Source organism: Synchiropus splendidus, chromosome 17 (assembly GCF_027744825.2).
Source record: "Synchiropus splendidus isolate RoL2022-P1 chromosome 17, RoL_Sspl_1.0, whole genome shotgun sequence".
NCBI lineage: Eukaryota > Metazoa > Chordata > Actinopteri > Syngnathiformes > Callionymidae > Synchiropus > Synchiropus splendidus.
The window spans coordinates 11,720,387-11,739,839 of NC_071350.1; the positions used below are offsets into that span (position 1 = coordinate 11,720,387).

The 19,453-nt window shown below is 39.1% G+C and overlaps 2 protein-coding genes and 1 long non-coding RNA gene across 7 annotated transcripts in view; 2 read left to right on the forward strand and 1 right to left on the reverse strand.

Moving 5' to 3' along the window:
* Positions 1–1,263: 1,263 nt before the first annotated feature.
* On the forward strand, positions 1,264–3,332 carry si:dkey-251i10.1 (uncharacterized protein LOC100038774 homolog). Its single transcript, XM_053847736.1, has 4 exons — positions 1,264–1,482; positions 2,108–2,594; positions 2,674–2,814; positions 2,896–3,332. Exons 1-4 carry the CDS (start codon positions 1,372–1,374, stop codon positions 3,051–3,053), a joined length of 897 nt encoding a protein of 298 aa, XP_053703711.1. The 5' UTR covers positions 1,264–1,371; the 3' UTR covers positions 3,054–3,332.
* Positions 3,333–6,820: 3,488 nt separating this feature from the next.
* Positions 6,821–19,453, forward strand: part of LOC128748762 (uncharacterized) — a 61,094-nt gene continuing 48,461 nt past the window's right edge. For all 3 annotated transcript variants that reach the window (XR_008412840.1, XR_008412838.1, XR_008412839.1), the window contains exons 1-2: positions 6,821–6,879; positions 7,333–7,405. This is a non-coding gene — a long non-coding RNA (uncharacterized LOC128748762). The remainder of the gene's footprint in view (positions 6,880–7,332; positions 7,406–19,453) is intronic.
* Positions 8,318–19,453, reverse strand: part of zbtb20 (zinc finger and BTB domain containing 20) — a 38,147-nt gene continuing 27,011 nt past the window's right edge. For all 3 annotated transcript variants that reach the window (XM_053847735.1, XM_053847733.1, XM_053847734.1), the window contains exon 4: positions 8,318–18,697. In XM_053847735.1, coding sequence (XP_053703710.1) covers positions 18,168–18,697 — 530 coding nt within the window. In that variant the 3' untranslated portion in view covers positions 8,318–18,167. The remainder of the gene's footprint in view (positions 18,698–19,453) is intronic.

The window sequence follows — 19,453 nt, forward strand, 5'->3', positions numbered from 1 at the left end:
CTGGTTTAAAATAAAGCGACATGCTTTTGGTCATCACCTTTGTCAGCCTTTCGACAATCAGCTGTTGACCTTTTCGCCGTGACCTTACCACTACGCATGCACGCCATAAACATAGTCACGTTTCAGCACATTTAGGCATGTTTATTTTCATATATTTAAATATATTCGGGGTCGACGTACTGATATGTAGTACTGATGATGTTTTTAATAAACATTTGTAGTTAGTTACACACAAATGAACATTACTTTAAAATATCCTGTAACTGTAGAAACCCAATTTTCCCAAAATCTGACAAATTCAGTCATTTATTTTGTGTATTTATTTTCACCTTGAATAAATTCCAAGTGTCCTTCATAGAAATGCTGAAAATCACTTCCAGTAGGCTTTGATGGGAATACTGAGGAAGCTAAAAGGGAAACCTTTGATATTTTTTGGTAAGTATTTGGCTATTCAACAACTTTTGGAATAAATGAATAGTTTACTTCAAGGTCTGAGTCTTTGAAAGCTTGGATTTGGAAAGGACTCCTCCTTCACAGGAAGCTTTGTTGACATTGACAGTCTGTTGCTCAAGAGCGTTTTGAAGGTGAATTGAAACTCTTGCAGAGAGACGTCTACAAGGCCTTTAAAGGTCCTCTTCACATTGTGTTGACTCAAAGTAACATGCAAATACAGACCTTCTTTTTATACATGACACAAAATATTAATATTAGTCAGTTTATTAGCAATTGATTCACAGTGCTGCATGCAAAAAAATTACGCATTTATAAATAATATTAAGAAAAGCATGCCACAATGAAAATAATAATTGTGAAATAAAATTTAAAACATATATTTAACAGAGATTAAATGTGGAATATCGTTGGACAGGTGAAATAGGCATCTACCTTTTGGTCATGGCACGTTATACACGGTATTTCAAAACATTTGAGAGTAGAGAACTGAGAGATCAGTTGAAGGAAGGGCAAAGATTTATTTAGGCTCGTCGACCCCTACGCCTGGCTTCCGTTTGACGTCATTTCCTTTATGAGTCACTCGTTGTACACTTTAAATTCAACGCAGTTGTGCATTAAAACAACTACAAAATTCGTATATGTGCTTGTTTTAAATATTCAACGTATTTGCTGAGTAATACTTCGTGTATTTGTCGGTAAACTATAAGTCGGCTGTGACGTAATAGTTCATTTTGCCATGGATGTGACGCAAAAGCCAAAGTCAAATCCCGTCTTGTCTCGCGAGGGCAGCGTTAGATAAATCTGCAACGCGGCTTTTCAATCGGCCATTTCGTCGGTGCAGGCCAGACAGGGCAGCGGGGAATCTGCGGATACTGGTTCAATTAAAAGGCACATAAAAAGAAAAAAAACAAAGCAACAATGAGTGAGCAAGCTGTTTCATTCGCCAAGGATTTCCTGGCTGGTGGTATTTCTGCTGCCATCTCCAAGACAGCCGTCGCCCCCATCGAGAGAGTGAAGCTTCTCCTTCAGGTGATATAAGCGTCTCCCGGAAGAGCCTTTTAAGTTTTAGTTTGACTCGCTTATGTCAACCATGCAGTTGCTGTGTTATCTTTACACTTTAGAAATGAATTTCCTATCGTTTTGATCCAGAGTTGTGGTCTCACGCTGTAAGGTCATCAGCGGATGTGAAAATGACCTACACGAGCCGGGATGCTAACGTTAGCTCCCCACGTTAACCTTAGCCTGCGCAGCTAACAAAGGACAAACGCCTCTTTTCAGACTTCTGCGGTTCCCTTGAATTTCTTTATTTATTGTCGAGCTAGTATATACCGTTTTGCTTAACGTGTCAGGACGGCGCTTTGACAATTGTGAAGTTTTCTGTCGTTTATTCTGTGAATCCCATGTGAAGCTACTGCTGCTAAGCGGCATCGAGGCCTGTGAGCAGACTTTTACACCCGAGTGAACAACTTTCACCGCGAAATTGTATGCATTAAACCGTGTTTCCCCCCAGGGTTTATTAACACCTCACCGTTTTAAACACAATGACCCTGCACTCTTATTATTAGTTCGTGGGTTTTATGTCTTCTCATTCATTTCTGTGATTGATTTCAAGCTGAAGTGTTAACGTTTTGTGCTCTCCCTTTCATTATTGCAGGTCCAACATGCCAGTAAGCAGATCACGGCTGACATGCAGTACAAGGGCATCATTGACTGCGTCACCCGTATTCCCAAGGAGCAGGGATTCCTTTCCTTCTGGAGAGGTAACCTTGCCAATGTCATCAGGTATTTCCCCACCCAGGCCCTGAACTTCGCCTTCAAGGACAAGTACAAGAAGGTCTTCCTTGATGGCGTTGACAAGCGCACCCAGTTCTGGCGGTACTTCGCCGGTAACCTGGCCTCTGGTGGTGCTGCCGGAGCAACCTCCCTATGCTTCGTCTACCCCCTTGACTTTGCCCGTACCCGTCTGGCTGCTGATGTCGGAAAGGCTGGAGCGGAGAGGGAGTTCACTGGTCTCGGAAACTGCTTGGTGAAAATCTTCAGGTCCGACGGCCTGCGTGGTCTGTACCAGGGCTTCAATGTGTCCGTGCAGGGAATCATCATCTACAGGGCTGCATATTTTGGCATCTATGACACAGCCAAGGGTATGCTCCTCTTGACTCTCATATTAATGTTTTTAGCTTGTGTCGGTGCTAACCTGGTTGACCCTTATTTTGTTCACAGGCATGCTCCCAGACCCCAAGAACACTCACATCCTGGTGAGCTGGATGATCGCTCAGACTGTGACGGCTGTTGCTGGTCTCACATCCTACCCCTTCGACACCGTCCGTAGACGTATGATGATGCAGTCTGGACGCAAAGGCGGTGAGTTGCTTTACGTTTTGTGGGGAATTCCTTGCGGAATGTGGCCGTGAAAGTTGAGTGACCGTCTCTTGTCTTCACCAGCTGACATCATGTACAGCGGGACCATTGACTGCTGGCGCAAGATTGCACGCGACGAGGGTGGCAAGGCTTTCTTCAAGGGTGCTTGGTCCAACGTGCTCAGAGGCATGGGTGGCGCCTTCGTGCTTGTGTTGTACGATGAGCTGAAGAAAGTCATCTAAATCATCTTGTCACACCACTGTCCAATTCGGCTAAATGTAATAACTTTCCATCTCTATGGACTCTGCATTCTGCCTTATTTATGGGAACAAAATATAGTGTCTCCCCACTAGCTGTGGGTGGTGACTGTATGTTGTGCATCTTTGATTTTAAACGTTCCGCACCATCTTTCCCAATGTCATTCCTGTTTAAAAAAAAAATCTGATACCTCCTGTCATTCACTAGGTTTGTATCAACCCAACTTGAATAAATTTTATTCTGGGGAACAAACTCCACCATTACCTGCCTGTGTCCTCCACGTTCATGGCTAGGATGAGCCCTCGCTGGATAATCGAAGGCAAGAAGTGGATTACTTGCCTCTGCTATATTTACTCACGCTTATCTCTTCCTGAGCCTTTCTAGTTTGCCCCTGGTCCCGACCGGGATTGTCGAGTCGAACCTCAAGAGCATTTCATGCTCAACTGATCCAGACCAGTGCGCCTTTCTGTCAGTGTGGTTTTATTGCAATTCTTGGTTGAATCCCTCGCTTTAAACACTTTAAATCAACTATTTTAGCTAAAGATATTTTCAAGTGTGGCAGTCAAAGGGAATTGTCCTTCAACACTACCATCATATTGGTCTGGTTACGGACTCCATTTTGTTTCCAGCAGTTGCTCAACTAGGTTTTATCACTATTACTGTAAGCCTGACTGCTTCCTTTTTCAACTCGCGTTCCAATTCCTCTTTCCTGAAATGCATGTGGAAGCCTGGCACCAAATGAACCACAACTGAGTGCTGCGCCGCCTGTCTGCCAGCAGGGGCCGCTGGACTCCTAACAAGTACGACACATCCGGTTCACTCGGTCACTGTATTTTTGGTTATGTATTTTGTTTCGAATGGATGGTGTAAATAGATTCCTGGTAGTGTCACGAAGAAAAATAAAATATGAATAAAAGACTGAACTGTCTCCCGACGCAGGTGATTTATACTAAATACAAAATGGGTTATTGGTTTACTAGAAGTGTATTTTCAGGCATGATATGCTGGAAACAAGTTGGGGTTTTTTTTGCAAATATTGAGAATTAAATAAGTGGCGTTAGATTCAAATGAGTCCCTGAAATTAATATCAAAGTCAAACTAAACACATTCTAGAGTTAAAATTTTATTGTAATACCCAGATGTCACAGGTGAATGACAAGCTGTGATTTATCTCATTGAGTCACATGACAAGCCATAAATAGAGCAAATACTCTTTAAAGCTGACTGATCATTTGTTTCACCACTTGAACACTTTGATAAACATAGAAAGTATCAAGGCTCCTCATCAGATATGCAACTCTAATAAAAACATTTATGACCAATCGTGGTGACTTGACATGAGTTCCAGCCCTTTGACTGGAAACTGTCCTCGCTATCTTGGACTGTCTTATCTTTTATTGGCTTCATTAATGTGTGCAGAGCAATGTGCTCTAAATCAGCATAGCAAGAGCCACATGAGGGTATTTGCACATTATCGGTAGCATGGCCCTCGCACTCACCTGTACCACGCTCTCACCAGGAGTGTGGAGCTGGTGGGCTCTGCCTTCACTGTCCTCCTCCTCTCAGTCGCTGACCTCATCTGACAGATCGCTGGCCTATGCTGCCTAGCAACACTCTCTGCTGGCATCACTTTACAGTCACCTTTCTCTTTCAGATTCATCCCTCTGCACACACGGTAATCTACCTGAGACGTCCTCCCTCCTTTGTTCTTCTCCTCAGCCATGTGCTTTTTTTTTCTCCGACACCATCTGCCCATCAGTATTTCCATTCTTCAAACTCACTTGTCCCCTTCATCATTTCACCATCAGGTTTTTGGCTTGAATTACTCAATGGAAACCAGTTACAACCTTGTTGGATAACTTAAAAAATGAAGAAAAACTAGATTTAAAATAACACAAAAATGTCAGAAATCCACACAATGTGGATGCACTGCAAAATTCAAACAACAACAGAGTGTTGTTTTGTTAAAAATTGTCGATTTTCTCTCAGAAATATATTCAAATTATCATTTGATCCTTTTTTCAGAAGAGGAGATGATCTTGTATTATTATTATTTTTTTTAAATTGCCGTAGCATGAAATCTAGATGAGCTCAAGCACAGCGATTTGTGCGCAACTTTTCCTTGAGGATAATAGGTTCAAACATCCGTGACTCAGTTCATAACAATTGGATTGACTGGTCCATTAACTCTTAAATAAATTTCCATTTGGAGTGTGACAGCATACAGATGATTCATGGCTCTAAATGACAGTCTCGCACCTCATGTAGCTGTGCAAGTAACTTGTGAAAATTTGTGAATTATTTCTACTTTGTGCTGTATTTAATGTTCCCTCCCATAGTTCACTTACTGACTTAAAAAAAAAAAAAACCCAAGCTGATTTTTTTTTTTTTTTCAAACTGCCAAAAGTGGCCGTTTTCAAACTGAAAAACTGCTCCTGGCTGTGACTCAAGACTCAATTAGAAAAGCAAAGCACACACGGAGAAACTTAAAACCTTTCGGGTGATGACAAGTTCCACAATTGATTCTCATTAAAACATCACAGTGGGATGATTGAAGCGACTCCAGAAGCTGTTGAAAATTTCACTGGAGAAACTTTTCATGAAAGCTGCCATCTTGCCAATCATTCCAAACACGCCGTCAACCCGCAGGAAAGAGAAGTCGGCTTGTGGTGTTGACTGTTATTGTTATTATTACTATTATTATTACACACAAGTTGATGTTGAAAGTTCTGGCGCTGGGATCTTGAACTCCACTCCCCTCCTCGTAGATCCTTTTTCTTTATCTTTGGACTTTCTTACTGCTGCATTTTGTGTTTTCTCCTGCAGATGTGTGAGCAGCCCAGCTGCCTGATGGTTCCTGGAAAGCTTTGTTTGAGTCCTCTGTTCGGCCGCGGTGGCTTCCTCTTCCCACTCCAACGCTCAGGTGTGAAGATTCTTCATAATTGGTGTTGGATTTCTGAAAGACTGGCAGTCGCGCTGGAGTCTTTTCCAGCTCGTTCTGGGACTCACTCCAACTCTGGAATCATCGCACCAGTGTGGAATATTATTTATAGTCCTAATTGAGCTGTAACACTTCCTTAATTTGATTTTAAAAGTGCCATTAATGTGTGACTTTTTCATGAGGCTACTTTTCTTTTTGGCAGCTGCCATAATTTGCACTTTTTTTTTTTTTCGTAGACATTAGTTTTAGCTTTGCTCATGAACTTTCTTACTTTTAATATTCAGCATAGACGTCAACATGAAGAATAACTGTAACAATGAAGATGATAATCACTTCAAATGAATAACTAATAGCTGATAATAGGATAATACGTGTAAATTAGTGCATTATTCTATTGTCAGCCACGTTAGCTCATTAGCATTAGTTTATATAATGAAGTACAGGAGACAAAAGAACAGTGAAACGCATGCAGTTTTGCTTCACTTTTCAGTGTTTTACAACCGTCTTTTCCATCCTTTAGGTGGCCATGTCTAACATTTGTGAGAACATTAGTTGAACTAATAATAATTGTTAATGTCAAATCTTTATTTGATGTAAAAATAGGCAATTCATCACGAACACACACATATGTTAATTTAATTATTTATTAAATTATAAATAATTAAATTAATAATACTCAATACTATACATATCAAATATTATATATTTAATATTTATAATATAAAAAACACACACACATATATATATATTACACCTAAAAAAAAACGTTGTAAAATGAACCTGCAGGGGGCAGCAAAGTGCAAGGAGCGCCTGTGGTCGACACAGACGCGTTGTGGCGAGGAATTAGTAGCGCGGGATGTCTCTGTCAGGTGTGTTGATGATACTATGGAAACCGACATTAAATATCTTTAAAGAACGCTGTATTTCAATAACTAATGCTCGTTCATATCAGTAGCTATCACCAGCTGTCTGAAACGAGGACATTGGTAAACAAAAAAAAACTTATGCTAAATGCTAACATAGTGTGAACTCTTACATACATATGTGATAAATGAATGGGAAATGCAGTAGCAGTGAATGACAGTCGTCCATTTCACCATTCCACTTTCAAGGACGCACTGTTTTCTGTTCAGTATTCGTGAACCACACCAGAATTTTCATTATAATGTGGGGTTCTGTGGCTTTAAATTAGCTTGTCCAGTTGACTTCATATGCTAAGTGTGGTCACTGTACACACTTTCGCTATGCAGTGTTGTTATTGGGGTAAAATTGTAAAGGTGTTGAAAGCCCTGTGATGATGGAGGAACGTCCTGTGTTCTCAGGGTTCTGCCATGAACCTCCACACCTGAGGAAGATGCTTGCTCCTGGGACAGTGAAATCCTTTGACATGCAAAAGTAAGAGCGTGTGACGGGTTTTTAAATGCTAAAACAGGGGTCACCAGGTAGCCCGTAACAACAAGAGAGATGCCCATGGGCCTGTTAAAAATACACATATTTTCAGCTACATATAGTATGTTTTATACTGTATAGAGGAATATAATTTATCATAATAATATGTATAAGTGTGTATCAAACTGAAGGTCAGGTCACACTGTGCTTTTGGAGTAGCTTGCATTTGCAAAAAGGTTGGTGACTGCTGGGTCTTAGATTATGAATGACTTGTTTATATTTTATGTTCATATCACTCTTAAAAATATTGTAAATGTCTTGCAATACAAGTGATATGACCTTTGTATCGCTATTATATTGTTACAATGCAGACAATTCAGTTAATATCTATTCTTACATTACACTATGATTAAAAACGGATCTGAGTGATGCTCACTTCCTATTATTTCTGCCCCTTGTTCTTTTCCGTAGTTTTCAGAACAATGGTTGTATGTAGCTGTGTGCAAGCTTGTGTCTGTGAGGTCTATTTTGTTGTGTGGTGTGCTATAGTCATTCAGCTTTGTGTTACTGTCAGTCTATCTTGTTTGTGTCTGTCAATCGCTTTAGTGCAACAGTCCGTTGGATGAGTGTGTGAATTTTTTTTAACTGTATTTCTTTATTTGGTTCATTAGAATTTATTATATATTATTATGTATTTATTATTTATTTTTGTTGGTTGCTAACCTTAAGTTAATGTTTGAAGACCATTCTAAATATGTTTATTACAAACATAATAAATATGTGGATGATGGGACCGTCCATGATAATCGGCGTGTAAATACGATAATAAAATGCGATAATAAAAATCAATCTTTAAAAGATGATCAGTGCATAGGTTCCTGTCGAGAAGAAGAGAGAAATAAAAATGACAGCAAGACCTTCTGTGAAGTACAGGAAAGTACTAGTTTTTATTCCTTCATAATCAAACTTCACAAACAGCTTGAACTTGTACAATACCTCAGAGAGTGAAAATTACAAAAAAAGTGCTGGTAACATTTACAAAAATCATCCTTACTTAGCAACAATCAGTTTATTCTTCCACACTTTTTTTAGTCTTTTGTATTAAGGCTTAATACTTCTGTATAAAGTATATGCAAGATAAGTCTTCACAGTTTTTCGAAAAAAGTCACAATATTATGTAACATAATGAAGCTTTTACGGCTATTTTTCTTTATAATAACAAATACACATCACTGGTAAATATATGTGAAATACAGGGCTTATTGTAAAATGGCAAGTAATGATACTGTTTGCTGAGATAAATTGATTTTCCACACACTGAAATTGTTGACATACCGTTGCTATAACTGAAGAAGGAAGAGAGAAATGAAAGAGAGAGTGATAAAAATGCTCCAGAGATCGCCTCCAAACTTTGGCACATCCCGTGAAAACAACTTGGTGAACTCAGATATACGAAAGAAGGGATAAACTGGCATAAAGTGAAAACATGCTGTGTAGTAAGGTGCTAAATCAGAGATATTACATTTGCCAGCCTTTTTCTTTTTTTCCCAAGTGGGCTGACATGAATAAGGTGCATTTGTAAGACTCAAAAGCATGTAGGCCTTTTTTTTCAGATGACAACAAAATATGAAATAAATAAAAAAAAGGAAATAAATCAATTTGACCATCAAGTCTTGAGGCGACCTCGTCTACTCATGTCGTTCCGAGAATATTGAACTGCAGATGTGTGATTCTCTGATTTGTTGCATGTGAACTCAAAAACTGTCTTGGTTGTATGTGATTTTCTTTTTTTTTTTTTTGTCTTTTTTGTTTTTTGTTTTTTTTTTAACAGTTGAAATTGTGACAAACTCGATGAGAAAGGAGATTGAAAACTAAGCCAAGATATACTCACAAGATCCTCTAAGCTGCACTGGTTTACAGATGAGAGCTCTAGCCCTAGACTTACCAAATTTCACCCTCATGCATACTGTACGGTTAAAGTGACGCAACAAGCTTGCTTAAATAGTCTACATCACAAAAAAAAAAGCAATTTGGTTTTTAGTGCAAACACAATTGGCTGGCTTCAGCTTCTCAATATTAACAAGCTCACCAAGGAGATTACAAGAAGGCACGTACTTATGCTTCCTCTAACACGCAACATTTTTTTAGACAAACCGCAACATCGTCCAACAACACCACGAAGCGGTGAACACAGGAAAAGCTACTACGTCCAGATAAAAAATAGTGAAAGATTTGGTGACATTTTTCTTTTTTTTTTTTTACTCACATCAAAACTTAAAAAAAAAAAAAAAAACTCTTCGGGTTATGGGTGACCTCGTTCAAAAATACATTTCAATGGACACAAATTATTACCACAAATGGAGCCCATGATGATGACAAAAGGTGCATTTTTTTTTATTCCTATGAGAAGTTATTACTGTGTCACTTTTAAAGCGAGGACAAACAAAGTGACAAACTACGCAGATTTTTTTTTTCTTTTTTTAAGGAAAAGGTGTGCTCGGCAGTGGACATCTGGGTTTTGGTTTATTCTGTTGCGATGGAGATGGGAAACTAAAATCCTTTCCCTTTTTCACTTTCTGGATTTGTCCAAAACAATCAGAGGAGGAAACAACAGTTTTTAATGCCCCACAAAGATCTGGACAAAAGAATCAGGTGGTTGCCATGACAACGATTCATCACTCGGATGCTAAAATCAACACTGTGGCCAGAGAACCATTCTAGTGTGTTTTTCAGTGAATTATATTGCTTTTTTGTAGAAGAAGACCCAAAAATAAGTCGTAGTGCAAATTTCTTTTCTGGTTTGAGATGTGGAGTTTGGTGTACGGACACGAAAAATCTTAAAAAAAAAAAAACCAAAGAAACAAAAGCAAGTTTTTCTGATCACTGGACAGCTGTAACGTCTTAATCCCTTTATGAGCTTTCAACACAAATCGCTCACTAGTCAAATGCCGTGTCACGGATTGGAAAGTAAATGATGAAAACCCAAATTTTGTCAGCACACAGGAAGTGTCTCTAAGTCATGTGACTGGTTCTTCGATGCTCGCGGGCGTGCAGTTCTGTCTGTCGAATACATCTCTCAACTTGGAAATGTTGGAAAACTCTCTCCAGTCCAGTGTTTGACAAATCATACTCTATAAAACATCCTTGCACATACATTTAAAAAAATCTTTATCCCCTATTTCAAAACAGCAGTCAATACATTTCAAACATTTCAGAACAATAATAATAATAATATAATAATAAAATACAACTTGGAGCATAAATTATAAAAAAACACACATTACTGCAGCATATATTTCAGGGTTGCTTAGTTGTGATGTTAACTACCTTTACTACAACAGCTCCACCTCTGCCAAGTTCATAGGAGAATTTTTCGGGAAACCAAAAGCCTAACAAAATATACACATATTTAAAACTCAAGTGCAAGTTTTACAAAAGCATCTCCACACAAGATATGGCAGCAAAAAGCCTAAAGAGGATGAAAATATAAGCTGCTTTCGTTGTAATTCGGGCACATTTTCATGTTTTTTTTTTCGATTTAGTTGTCAATGTCTGACACCGGCTACAGTGATTCCAATTTGGAGAGAAAAATATACAGCAGATTTATTTGTCATTCGAAGTAAAATACTGTCAAATTTGTTTACATTCTGCTTTTGAGGATTTTTTTTTATAAATAGAAAAATATATTTATATCACTTTCACACAAAATCACAAGTGTGGACCACGTGGATGATCGGTTTGGTTTGAATTTGATTCTTTTTTTTTGTCATGAAGTGATTGATTTTTATTTTAAAATGAAGGATTTAGTTGTGAATCATTATTTTTTTGGCTTCAAAAACGACCTACAAATATGTGCAAAATTAACATCTTGGTCCGTCTCAAGTATAAAATGGCTAAAAAGTCACGATTAGTATTGAAGGGTTTAAATATCAGATTTTAGTATTGAAACAAGAAAAGAGAAGAACAACAATAGATGGATGATGTGAAGGAGTCGGGTCTACACTGCGTGTCCGATGACGTGTCAGCGGCTTACATCACAGCTGCCGTCTGATTCATTTCTATACTTTTGTCGCAAGGAAAACATCTATTTTGGTCTACGAAAGGCAGAAAACAATCCAAACATAGATGCAATTTTCACAAGCACCCTGTCATGAGAGGAGAAGTGCCCCCATCTGATACATTCTTCTTTGGTTTTTAAAGTCCAGAATAGCCTTTTTCAAATCTTTTTCCATCACAATGAATTCTTTCATCAGTTAAAAGAGCTTGTGATGCGAGTTACTGCGAGTTTGATAGGGAATTGAAATTTCAAAGTCCATGTTTGTTGTGGATCAAATATTACAACGAATCTGCGAAATCCTGGGCAGACTGGGAGTTGGAATGTTCTTGACAGGAATGCTTGTTTCACTTACACTGTTGTGCCGCGGAGCTGAACTAACGACTAAAGCCACACAAAGAGGATTAATGATTCGCCTTCTGAGGCCGAATCACGCCTCATCAGGTTTGTGTGAGTCGGCGAAAGCGTGAAATAAAGTTTGTGATCTGCAGGAGGAAGAAAAAATATTTATAAAAAGAAAATAAAACCCGAAAGAAAAGGGAGCTGTTTTTAGGACAGGACTGCGTGCTACAGTTGACGGATGAGTTGAACTGCATGGTCGGACAGAGACTTGATGTTGTTAGCTTAGCTTGGCTGTGATAGATATCTGCAGAAAAATCTAGAGAATATATCTGAGCAGAGGTCGTGTCATAACCACTGAAGGCTGCTGTGCTCACTTGAGAGAGGAAAGTCTTCAGCAAACTTGGAAAAAAAATCAGTGTGTGAACATAAGTACCATTTTTTTTTTTTTAAGTGTTGACTGTTTGAAAAAAAAAGTCAAAACAATGATTGTCCCTCATTATTTTTTGCTGTTGCGATTGTATTTATAAAACTACAGTTAAGATTTTTGGCAATCACGATTTCCTCCAGTTGAGGGAGCTCCAAAACCAAGAACTTCCTGACAGATGTTTTCAGGACATTAATCTTCTTGGTTCAGAAAAACAGCTCTTTTGTTACTTCTGGGGGAAAAAAAAGCCCATTACATTTCCTCTCAAGTCAGCTCAACACTCCTCGGCGATGCATAACAGTGTGATGGTTGGATGACAGGGACTAGCTGTATCTCATTGCCTATACTGTAATACGAACGCTTCATCATAACATTAATGTGTATTTGTTACTCATAGCTGTTTTCTCCTAGTGAACTCTGAGGATTTAAAGATTAAAAACAAGATCGCTTTAGGCTTCACTGCTATTTAGATTCAATGATCTTGGATACATTCTTGTCTGCTCGGTTCACATACCTAGGAGAACAATATTGGTTCAATTTGAAATGATTTCCCCCCCTCATAATTTTGGCAGCAACGCCAGGCTGGAGAAGGTTACAGAGAGACTGGTGTTAATTAGTCCTCCGGGGACTGAAATATTAGCCATTTTAAAAAGCCTTTATCTCACAGCCACTCTTTTGTCTCCCGAAACTTGACTTATGGTTTCATAGTCTGCCATATTCACTTTTCCATCTCGCTCCGACACACAATTTGATTTCACATTAGATGTGGAGAAAGTGTTCATCCGCATCCAGAAATGTTCTTTTCCCACATTGCTCCATATTTATTTTGCAGTGTAGCAGCTTATAAAGCTTCAGGCTGATAAGATAAAACGCGAATGGTCATGTAGCCGCGGAGCTGGCTGAGGAGCTCAAAGGGCAACGTGACTGAAGTGTCGACAAAAGTCTGTTTTGTTCATTTACAATGTTGACATAAGTACAGCCACGCAATTTGATATGGATGCTATGTAAAGAATTGAAGCCCAAACGCCATTAAACACGTGTTCTATCAAACTTTACGTGTAGCCTCCTCTGCTGGTCATGATGCGCCGCTACATGCTATGGAGAGCAATACAAATGGATATTTCTGCCAGTTAAAAACGTCAACATTATTTTTAAGAGGTGTTGAACTGTCCAGTCAGCTGCTTATTCAGCTGATTCATCCTCGCACCAAGAGCAGCATTTTCAATGACGCCATGGCAAAAGAGATTCATTTTTAAGGAGGATTTCTTCATTTCTAAGATTTTCTTTTGTACAACTGTGATGAAATGTGAGCTGAGCTACAAGGCAGCCTTTGCATTTCAACTCTGATTCCTATCTTCCTCTGAGGTAAAGAACATCAATGGATTTTAATAGTAAGATGAATGGTCCTATGGTTGACTTGAGCGCCACTCCGCTCCGATATCCCTCAACCAGACCAGAGACGTAACACTGTTACAACAATGAAAAACGAATTCCATCATCTTCATCTGTATCTGTTGCAAAGACATGCGGACCGGCCCATCCGGAGCAAAACCTAGTTTTAATGTGGAAACTGTAATTGGCATCTCTCGTTGCGATCATACAGCACTGCACTCTATGATCTATTTTTATCGCCGAATGTGACTTTTGATCTCAAAACCACTACTTCATGTCTCATAATTAGCGCTTTCTGTTATTAACTGGCAGAAAACTACCAAAGTGAGAAAAGGAACAGACCAAATTCTTGTCGAATCAATTGCCTTTTTAATCCTTAAATCCTCCAAAATGGTATTAAATGTATAAAGATGTAAAGTAAAGCTAGCAGATGTAGTATTTACTGTATATGTATAGAACTTTTCAGGTATTTTAAAGGGTTCTCTTAGGATGTACGAACAACCACCATGTATCAGCAGTATAAATAGTATAGCATTTTTAAATAGACCATTGTGTATATACTGTCTCTGTGCAATGTAGGAGAGAAAAACTATGAATATCTGTATAGTTGCAGTATGTTCTGGTAGGCACTTGATAGGCATATCCCCTATATCCTACAAGGTTCTGTATACTCTGAGCTGCAATTCATTCTGTGTGGATGGTGATTGTATATATATATAGCATTTGTAAGAAATTATCTATTTAACTCTGACGTGTACTGTAGAAGCATGAAGATTCATAAAAACGGTTGTGTTTTTTGGTGTTCTACTCTAAAACCTTAAACAGACTTAAAATGTGTGGAGACAGACTGAAAGACAAAACAGGAAGACAGACACATGCTGATGTGATTATATGAAACCTTTTTCCGACGTCAAAAAATTAAAAAAAAAAATTAAAACGACCCTCACCACCACAAACGCCTCCTATTGGAACGCGGCGAGACGCTCCGTAATCCAGTCGAGTGAAAATATACAAACGATACCACGATGATCACCATAAATCAAAAAATGAAAAGATGTATTAAACATACTGCAAGACAATGTACTGTAGACCCTGTGTCTCTACGCTAAGATAAACGAAACATGTAATATATTTGAAACACGTTACAAACAGCTGCAGGCTCAAAGCTATCATCTACCATTGTATATGTTTTGTTCCGGAAAATATGTGTACACTTTGCAAAACAGAAAGTCTAACAACTAGAAGAAGCACGATTGAGACTTATTTTTATGGATAATGTTGCAAGTTATTAACAATTTTTCACCAGTTTATTATATTTTTTTTGTCTTTTTTTTCCTGTAATTCTATGAAAAGAGAATTAAGCACCACCACACACTGAAGCAGTAGAAGGAATATATAACTATGGACAGTGTCAAAGTGTGTGATGCCAAAATGCGAAGCGGGAAAAGGACGTTAAAGAAAAGTCCAGGGATGTTTTGACACACTGAAGAGAAGGTCCTGTCCCCTTCTGAGCCTGCGATCCAAAATACCATATGATACAAGACTGACGATGGGACGAGTTATTAGCCCTCATCCAGAAAACATTGGCTACTTTTGTTACTCCAAATAAAATCCATAGTGTAATTCCCAACGTAAAAACTGTCTCGAAAAAACCAACGACGAGCTACTTCACCTACTATTTAGATCAAAAATACCACAAAGCTGGTTCATCTAGCTACAGTCAATAGTGCATTTGATATATGTGTTTACACAAAATATGTCCAAAAAACTTTTAGGTGCCATGAAGGAATGCTAGATCACTCAACACATAAACGTTCTGCCTTGAGAAGTGATGATGTCGGTTAGTTTGGCAGTGTTTCACTTAGTACGAGACAGACGACGAACACCGAACGACGTGAGCTGTGCGCCCAAAAAAAGTGGCAATACTGTTGGAAAGAGATGTCGGCAGTTGCTTACATATTCTATATATTTAGTGCATTGTCTGTTAAGGCAAGAGATTACCCTCCACGTGCTGTGTCGAGACAAATATAGCACTAGCATGCAGCAAATATTGCCATCCAGGCAACAACAGCTACAGACAGGAACCACACTATTCAGGCTTATATGCACAACAACAGGATCACACCCGAAATAATCTGCTACTTTTAACCCGAGTGGATACATTTCGCGCAAAATCCCCACAAGTCTGTGTGATCGCAAATCTAGTAGCAACAGTTCTTGACTGTGACTTGGGCCCAATCTCATAGCCCCGAAACGCTCCCAGGAGCTTCTCGTCGTACCTGCGCTGCCCTATTGCAAAAGAAGCCTTACAGTTTAGATACCAACAGGGCAGATATATCACACACACATACACACAAACACGAAGGAAGAGACGAGTGACGGACAAATACTAAAAAAGCTGTTCTCACCCTAAAAAGTTCTCCAGGACAGATAGATATCATTTATGTTACACACGCACATACACACACACACACACATTATAAATGTATCATTAATAATAGAATATTATTACTTTCTGCCCAAGACAGAAGTTATTATTACTGTTTCATTCTTTAAGTTTGCTTTTGGATGTTCTCACAGGAAATTTTGACTGATGGAACAAACAGAAATAAAGGCTTGCATTTCCACGACAACAGAGTAGGTCACTGCAAGTATAAACCAAAAAGAAACTGAACGGATAAATTGAATTATTCTAGTCGCACATGTGATTTCTACAAACCAATTTTTTTTCTTAAAAAAAGCTCTTTTTCTTTAAAACTATACTATCTCTGTCAACAGTAGTGCACTTATTGGTTAAAGCAGTGCAACATATATGCAAGAAAAGAATGCAGTCCACTTATCGAGATTAAAAACAAACTAACAAAAAAAAACGTTTTTTTGTCTTTGAAATTGAATGAACCAAAAAAAAAACAAAATGAATGTAGGAAAAGAAGATTAAATATCAAGCACAGGCATTTTAAGAAAAATGTGCAAAGTAGCACTTTGTTGTTGTTGTCTTTTTTTCTTTGCTCTACAGCAGATCTTTTGAAGATGGCTGTATGCACTCGTTTTGACGATACAACCACAAAATAGTTTGCCCACGTTCGTGAGCAACATCTTCAGATTGCAGTTGCAGGCAGTTGCGTGTGTGTGTGTGTGTGTGTGTGAGTGAGAGTGTCCTATTTTGTCGATAAAATACAAGTTGAGAAATGAGAAGTGACATGAAGGGTGACGACTTGTGCACACTAGTTTTTTTTTCCTCTCGTTTTTTGTTTGTCATCTATACATGTGTTTCAACGGTTTCAAGAAAAACCCGGAATGTTAACTACGGTCTTGAACGTCTGTCTGCTGCGTGTGGTAACTGGGTGACATCATGGAGCTACTGGTTTCAGACTGTACTTCCTTTTGAATATTTCAGTAAAGCCATCGAGGAGATTACATGCTGGGTGATGTGTTAATCGCAATTAAATGCCTCCAATTCACCTTTGCTTCAAAGAAAACTCCTCTCTCCCTCAGAATTCGACCGACTGATTCGATAATCAAAATAAAAACTGCATAACAATAATTTGGACAGTTTTCTTTCTGATAACAGTCTGGTGCAAGTTGAAGAGCAGCAATTATGAAGGAGAGTTTAGCCGCGTATTACAGTCTGCCATGACTGTCAATGGAAAAAAAAAGGAACAAAAGAATAGTTCTTTTCTTCATCTTTTGAAATGGAAAAAGGTCTTAACAGTCTTTTAAGATAGAAGTGGCAGTGTATGCAAATGAGTTGAACTCCAAAATTCAGAAAAAAAAACACATTTTGCATGTTAATTTCGATATCAAAATGTATGGATATTTATCAGGAAATAACCCCCCACCCCCACCCTGCAGGTGCTTCGATTTGACTTGCATGATTGAACATCTGCATTCAAGTCCCTTAGAAATAAATAAAACCCAGTGTCAAATTAACGACTCTCCTTTTTTATTTGACATAAGAAGGCAATCATGTGACCGTCAGTATTTTGTAGAGGGAATATTCAGCCCGACCCCAGATGACTTTTTTGTTGTAGTTGTTGTTGTTATTGTTGTTGTAAATATTACCACAGTAAGCTTGGACATCTTCAGTTTCCAAACTGGTCAGCATGGGTTTACGACTGCCACCGTCTTGTGGCAACACAAACAGACTTGCGCACACACATAAACAGGTGTGTATGTACACACACTTCATCCAGAAGGACTCACACATTAAAGCACATGTATATTCATTCGAACTACACTGGGGGTGTGTTTGTGTGTACGTTTTTCTTTCGTAGGCCTTTCGGTAGTGTTCAACACATAAACCACTATTTTAGGAAAGCATACATTTAGAGGCCTGTAGTTTGGATCCATCCAGTAGACCAGTATCAAACTACTAAGCCTTAAGGCCACCATCTTTTTTTTTCTTTTAGAAGAACAGAAAAAAAAACTTTTTTTTTTTTGGGAAACTTAATGTGCCAGTGTCTATACTCATTACTCTTCATACCTCAAAATAAGAAAAGGAAAAATCTAGTGCCATTTATTTGTCATTCTTTTTCAAAGAAGTTTATCTTTTGTACTTATCCGTCGGAGACATGCATTCGCATGTGGTCATTGAAGTGCTCCATTTGGTCGAACTTGACGGGGCAGACTGAGCACACGTAGCTGGTCCCTTCTTGGCAGCCGGCTTCTGCAGCTACACCCACTCCGGTGCCGACCCCGACCCCGGCACCGCCGCTCACGGGCATGGCCAGGGCCACCACTCCGGCTCCTGGCTCGGGGACAGCCATTGGCATAGGGATGGAGACCGGGCCCGGGGTGCCGGTGCTGCCCGACAGGCCCGTGATGGCGCTGCCCGTGTTGTGCAGAGCCATGTGCCTCTCCAGCAGGGTTTTGTGAGAAAACTTCTTCTTGCAGATGTAGCATTCGTAGGACTTCTCTCCACGGTGCAGCCGCATGTGGACGTTGAGAGAGCTCTTCTGGGTGAAGCGCTTGTTGCAGATGCTGCACTGGTACGCTCGCACCCCCGTGTGTGTCACCATGTGTTTGATTAAGTAATCCTTCAGGGAGAATGAGCGCCAGCAGATGCTGCACTGATGAGGCTTCTCACCTGGATGTACACGCATCAGGGGAAAGAAAAGATGGATATTACGTTCAAGATCTACTTCAACCAGCACATGATGTGAGAATCTTAAACAACTGGGACAAACAAAAAGGCTTGAAACTAGTTTGGAAAGTTTCATGGGTATTACTTTGCGTTACTGCTACAAGGGAAAGCGATAAGGTCTGGTATGAGTATGGGAGTATGGTTTTCATTTCAAAGACTAATATTTCACTAATTGGATGAGGGCAAGAGTCACTCCCGAAGAAATGATTGATGTTCTAATAAGAAAAACGACCTTAGCTCTCAGTGAAGGACATCGACATCTGTTCAATTAATTTTTTGGCTTGTTGTCGAGATTAACCTGAAACATAACCTCAACCCAAGCGAAAATTCAGCCCAAATCATTTACATCTTACTGGGGCCAAATAGTCACAGTCAAGTGGCTGAATGTGGCCCAGTGGCCTGATGCTGCTCCAGCCTCTGACAACTACTACATCTTTATTTGTAAAGGCGTACTAAGCACTGAAGGAGTAGTTTGGTGAATGTGCTAGCGATTGCATCAATACAGGTCAATAATAATTATGATAATATAATGTAAAATTGTAATAGGCATCATATCATAAGTGAAAACAATTGATGTATTGATGTTGAATGTAAAACGTTTTGGTCGCATTAAATACAAGAAAGTTTCTTGTATATTTCAAGTATAAGAGAAAAAAAAAGAGTAACCACTTGAGACCGTTTCGAAGAGAAAGAAACGTG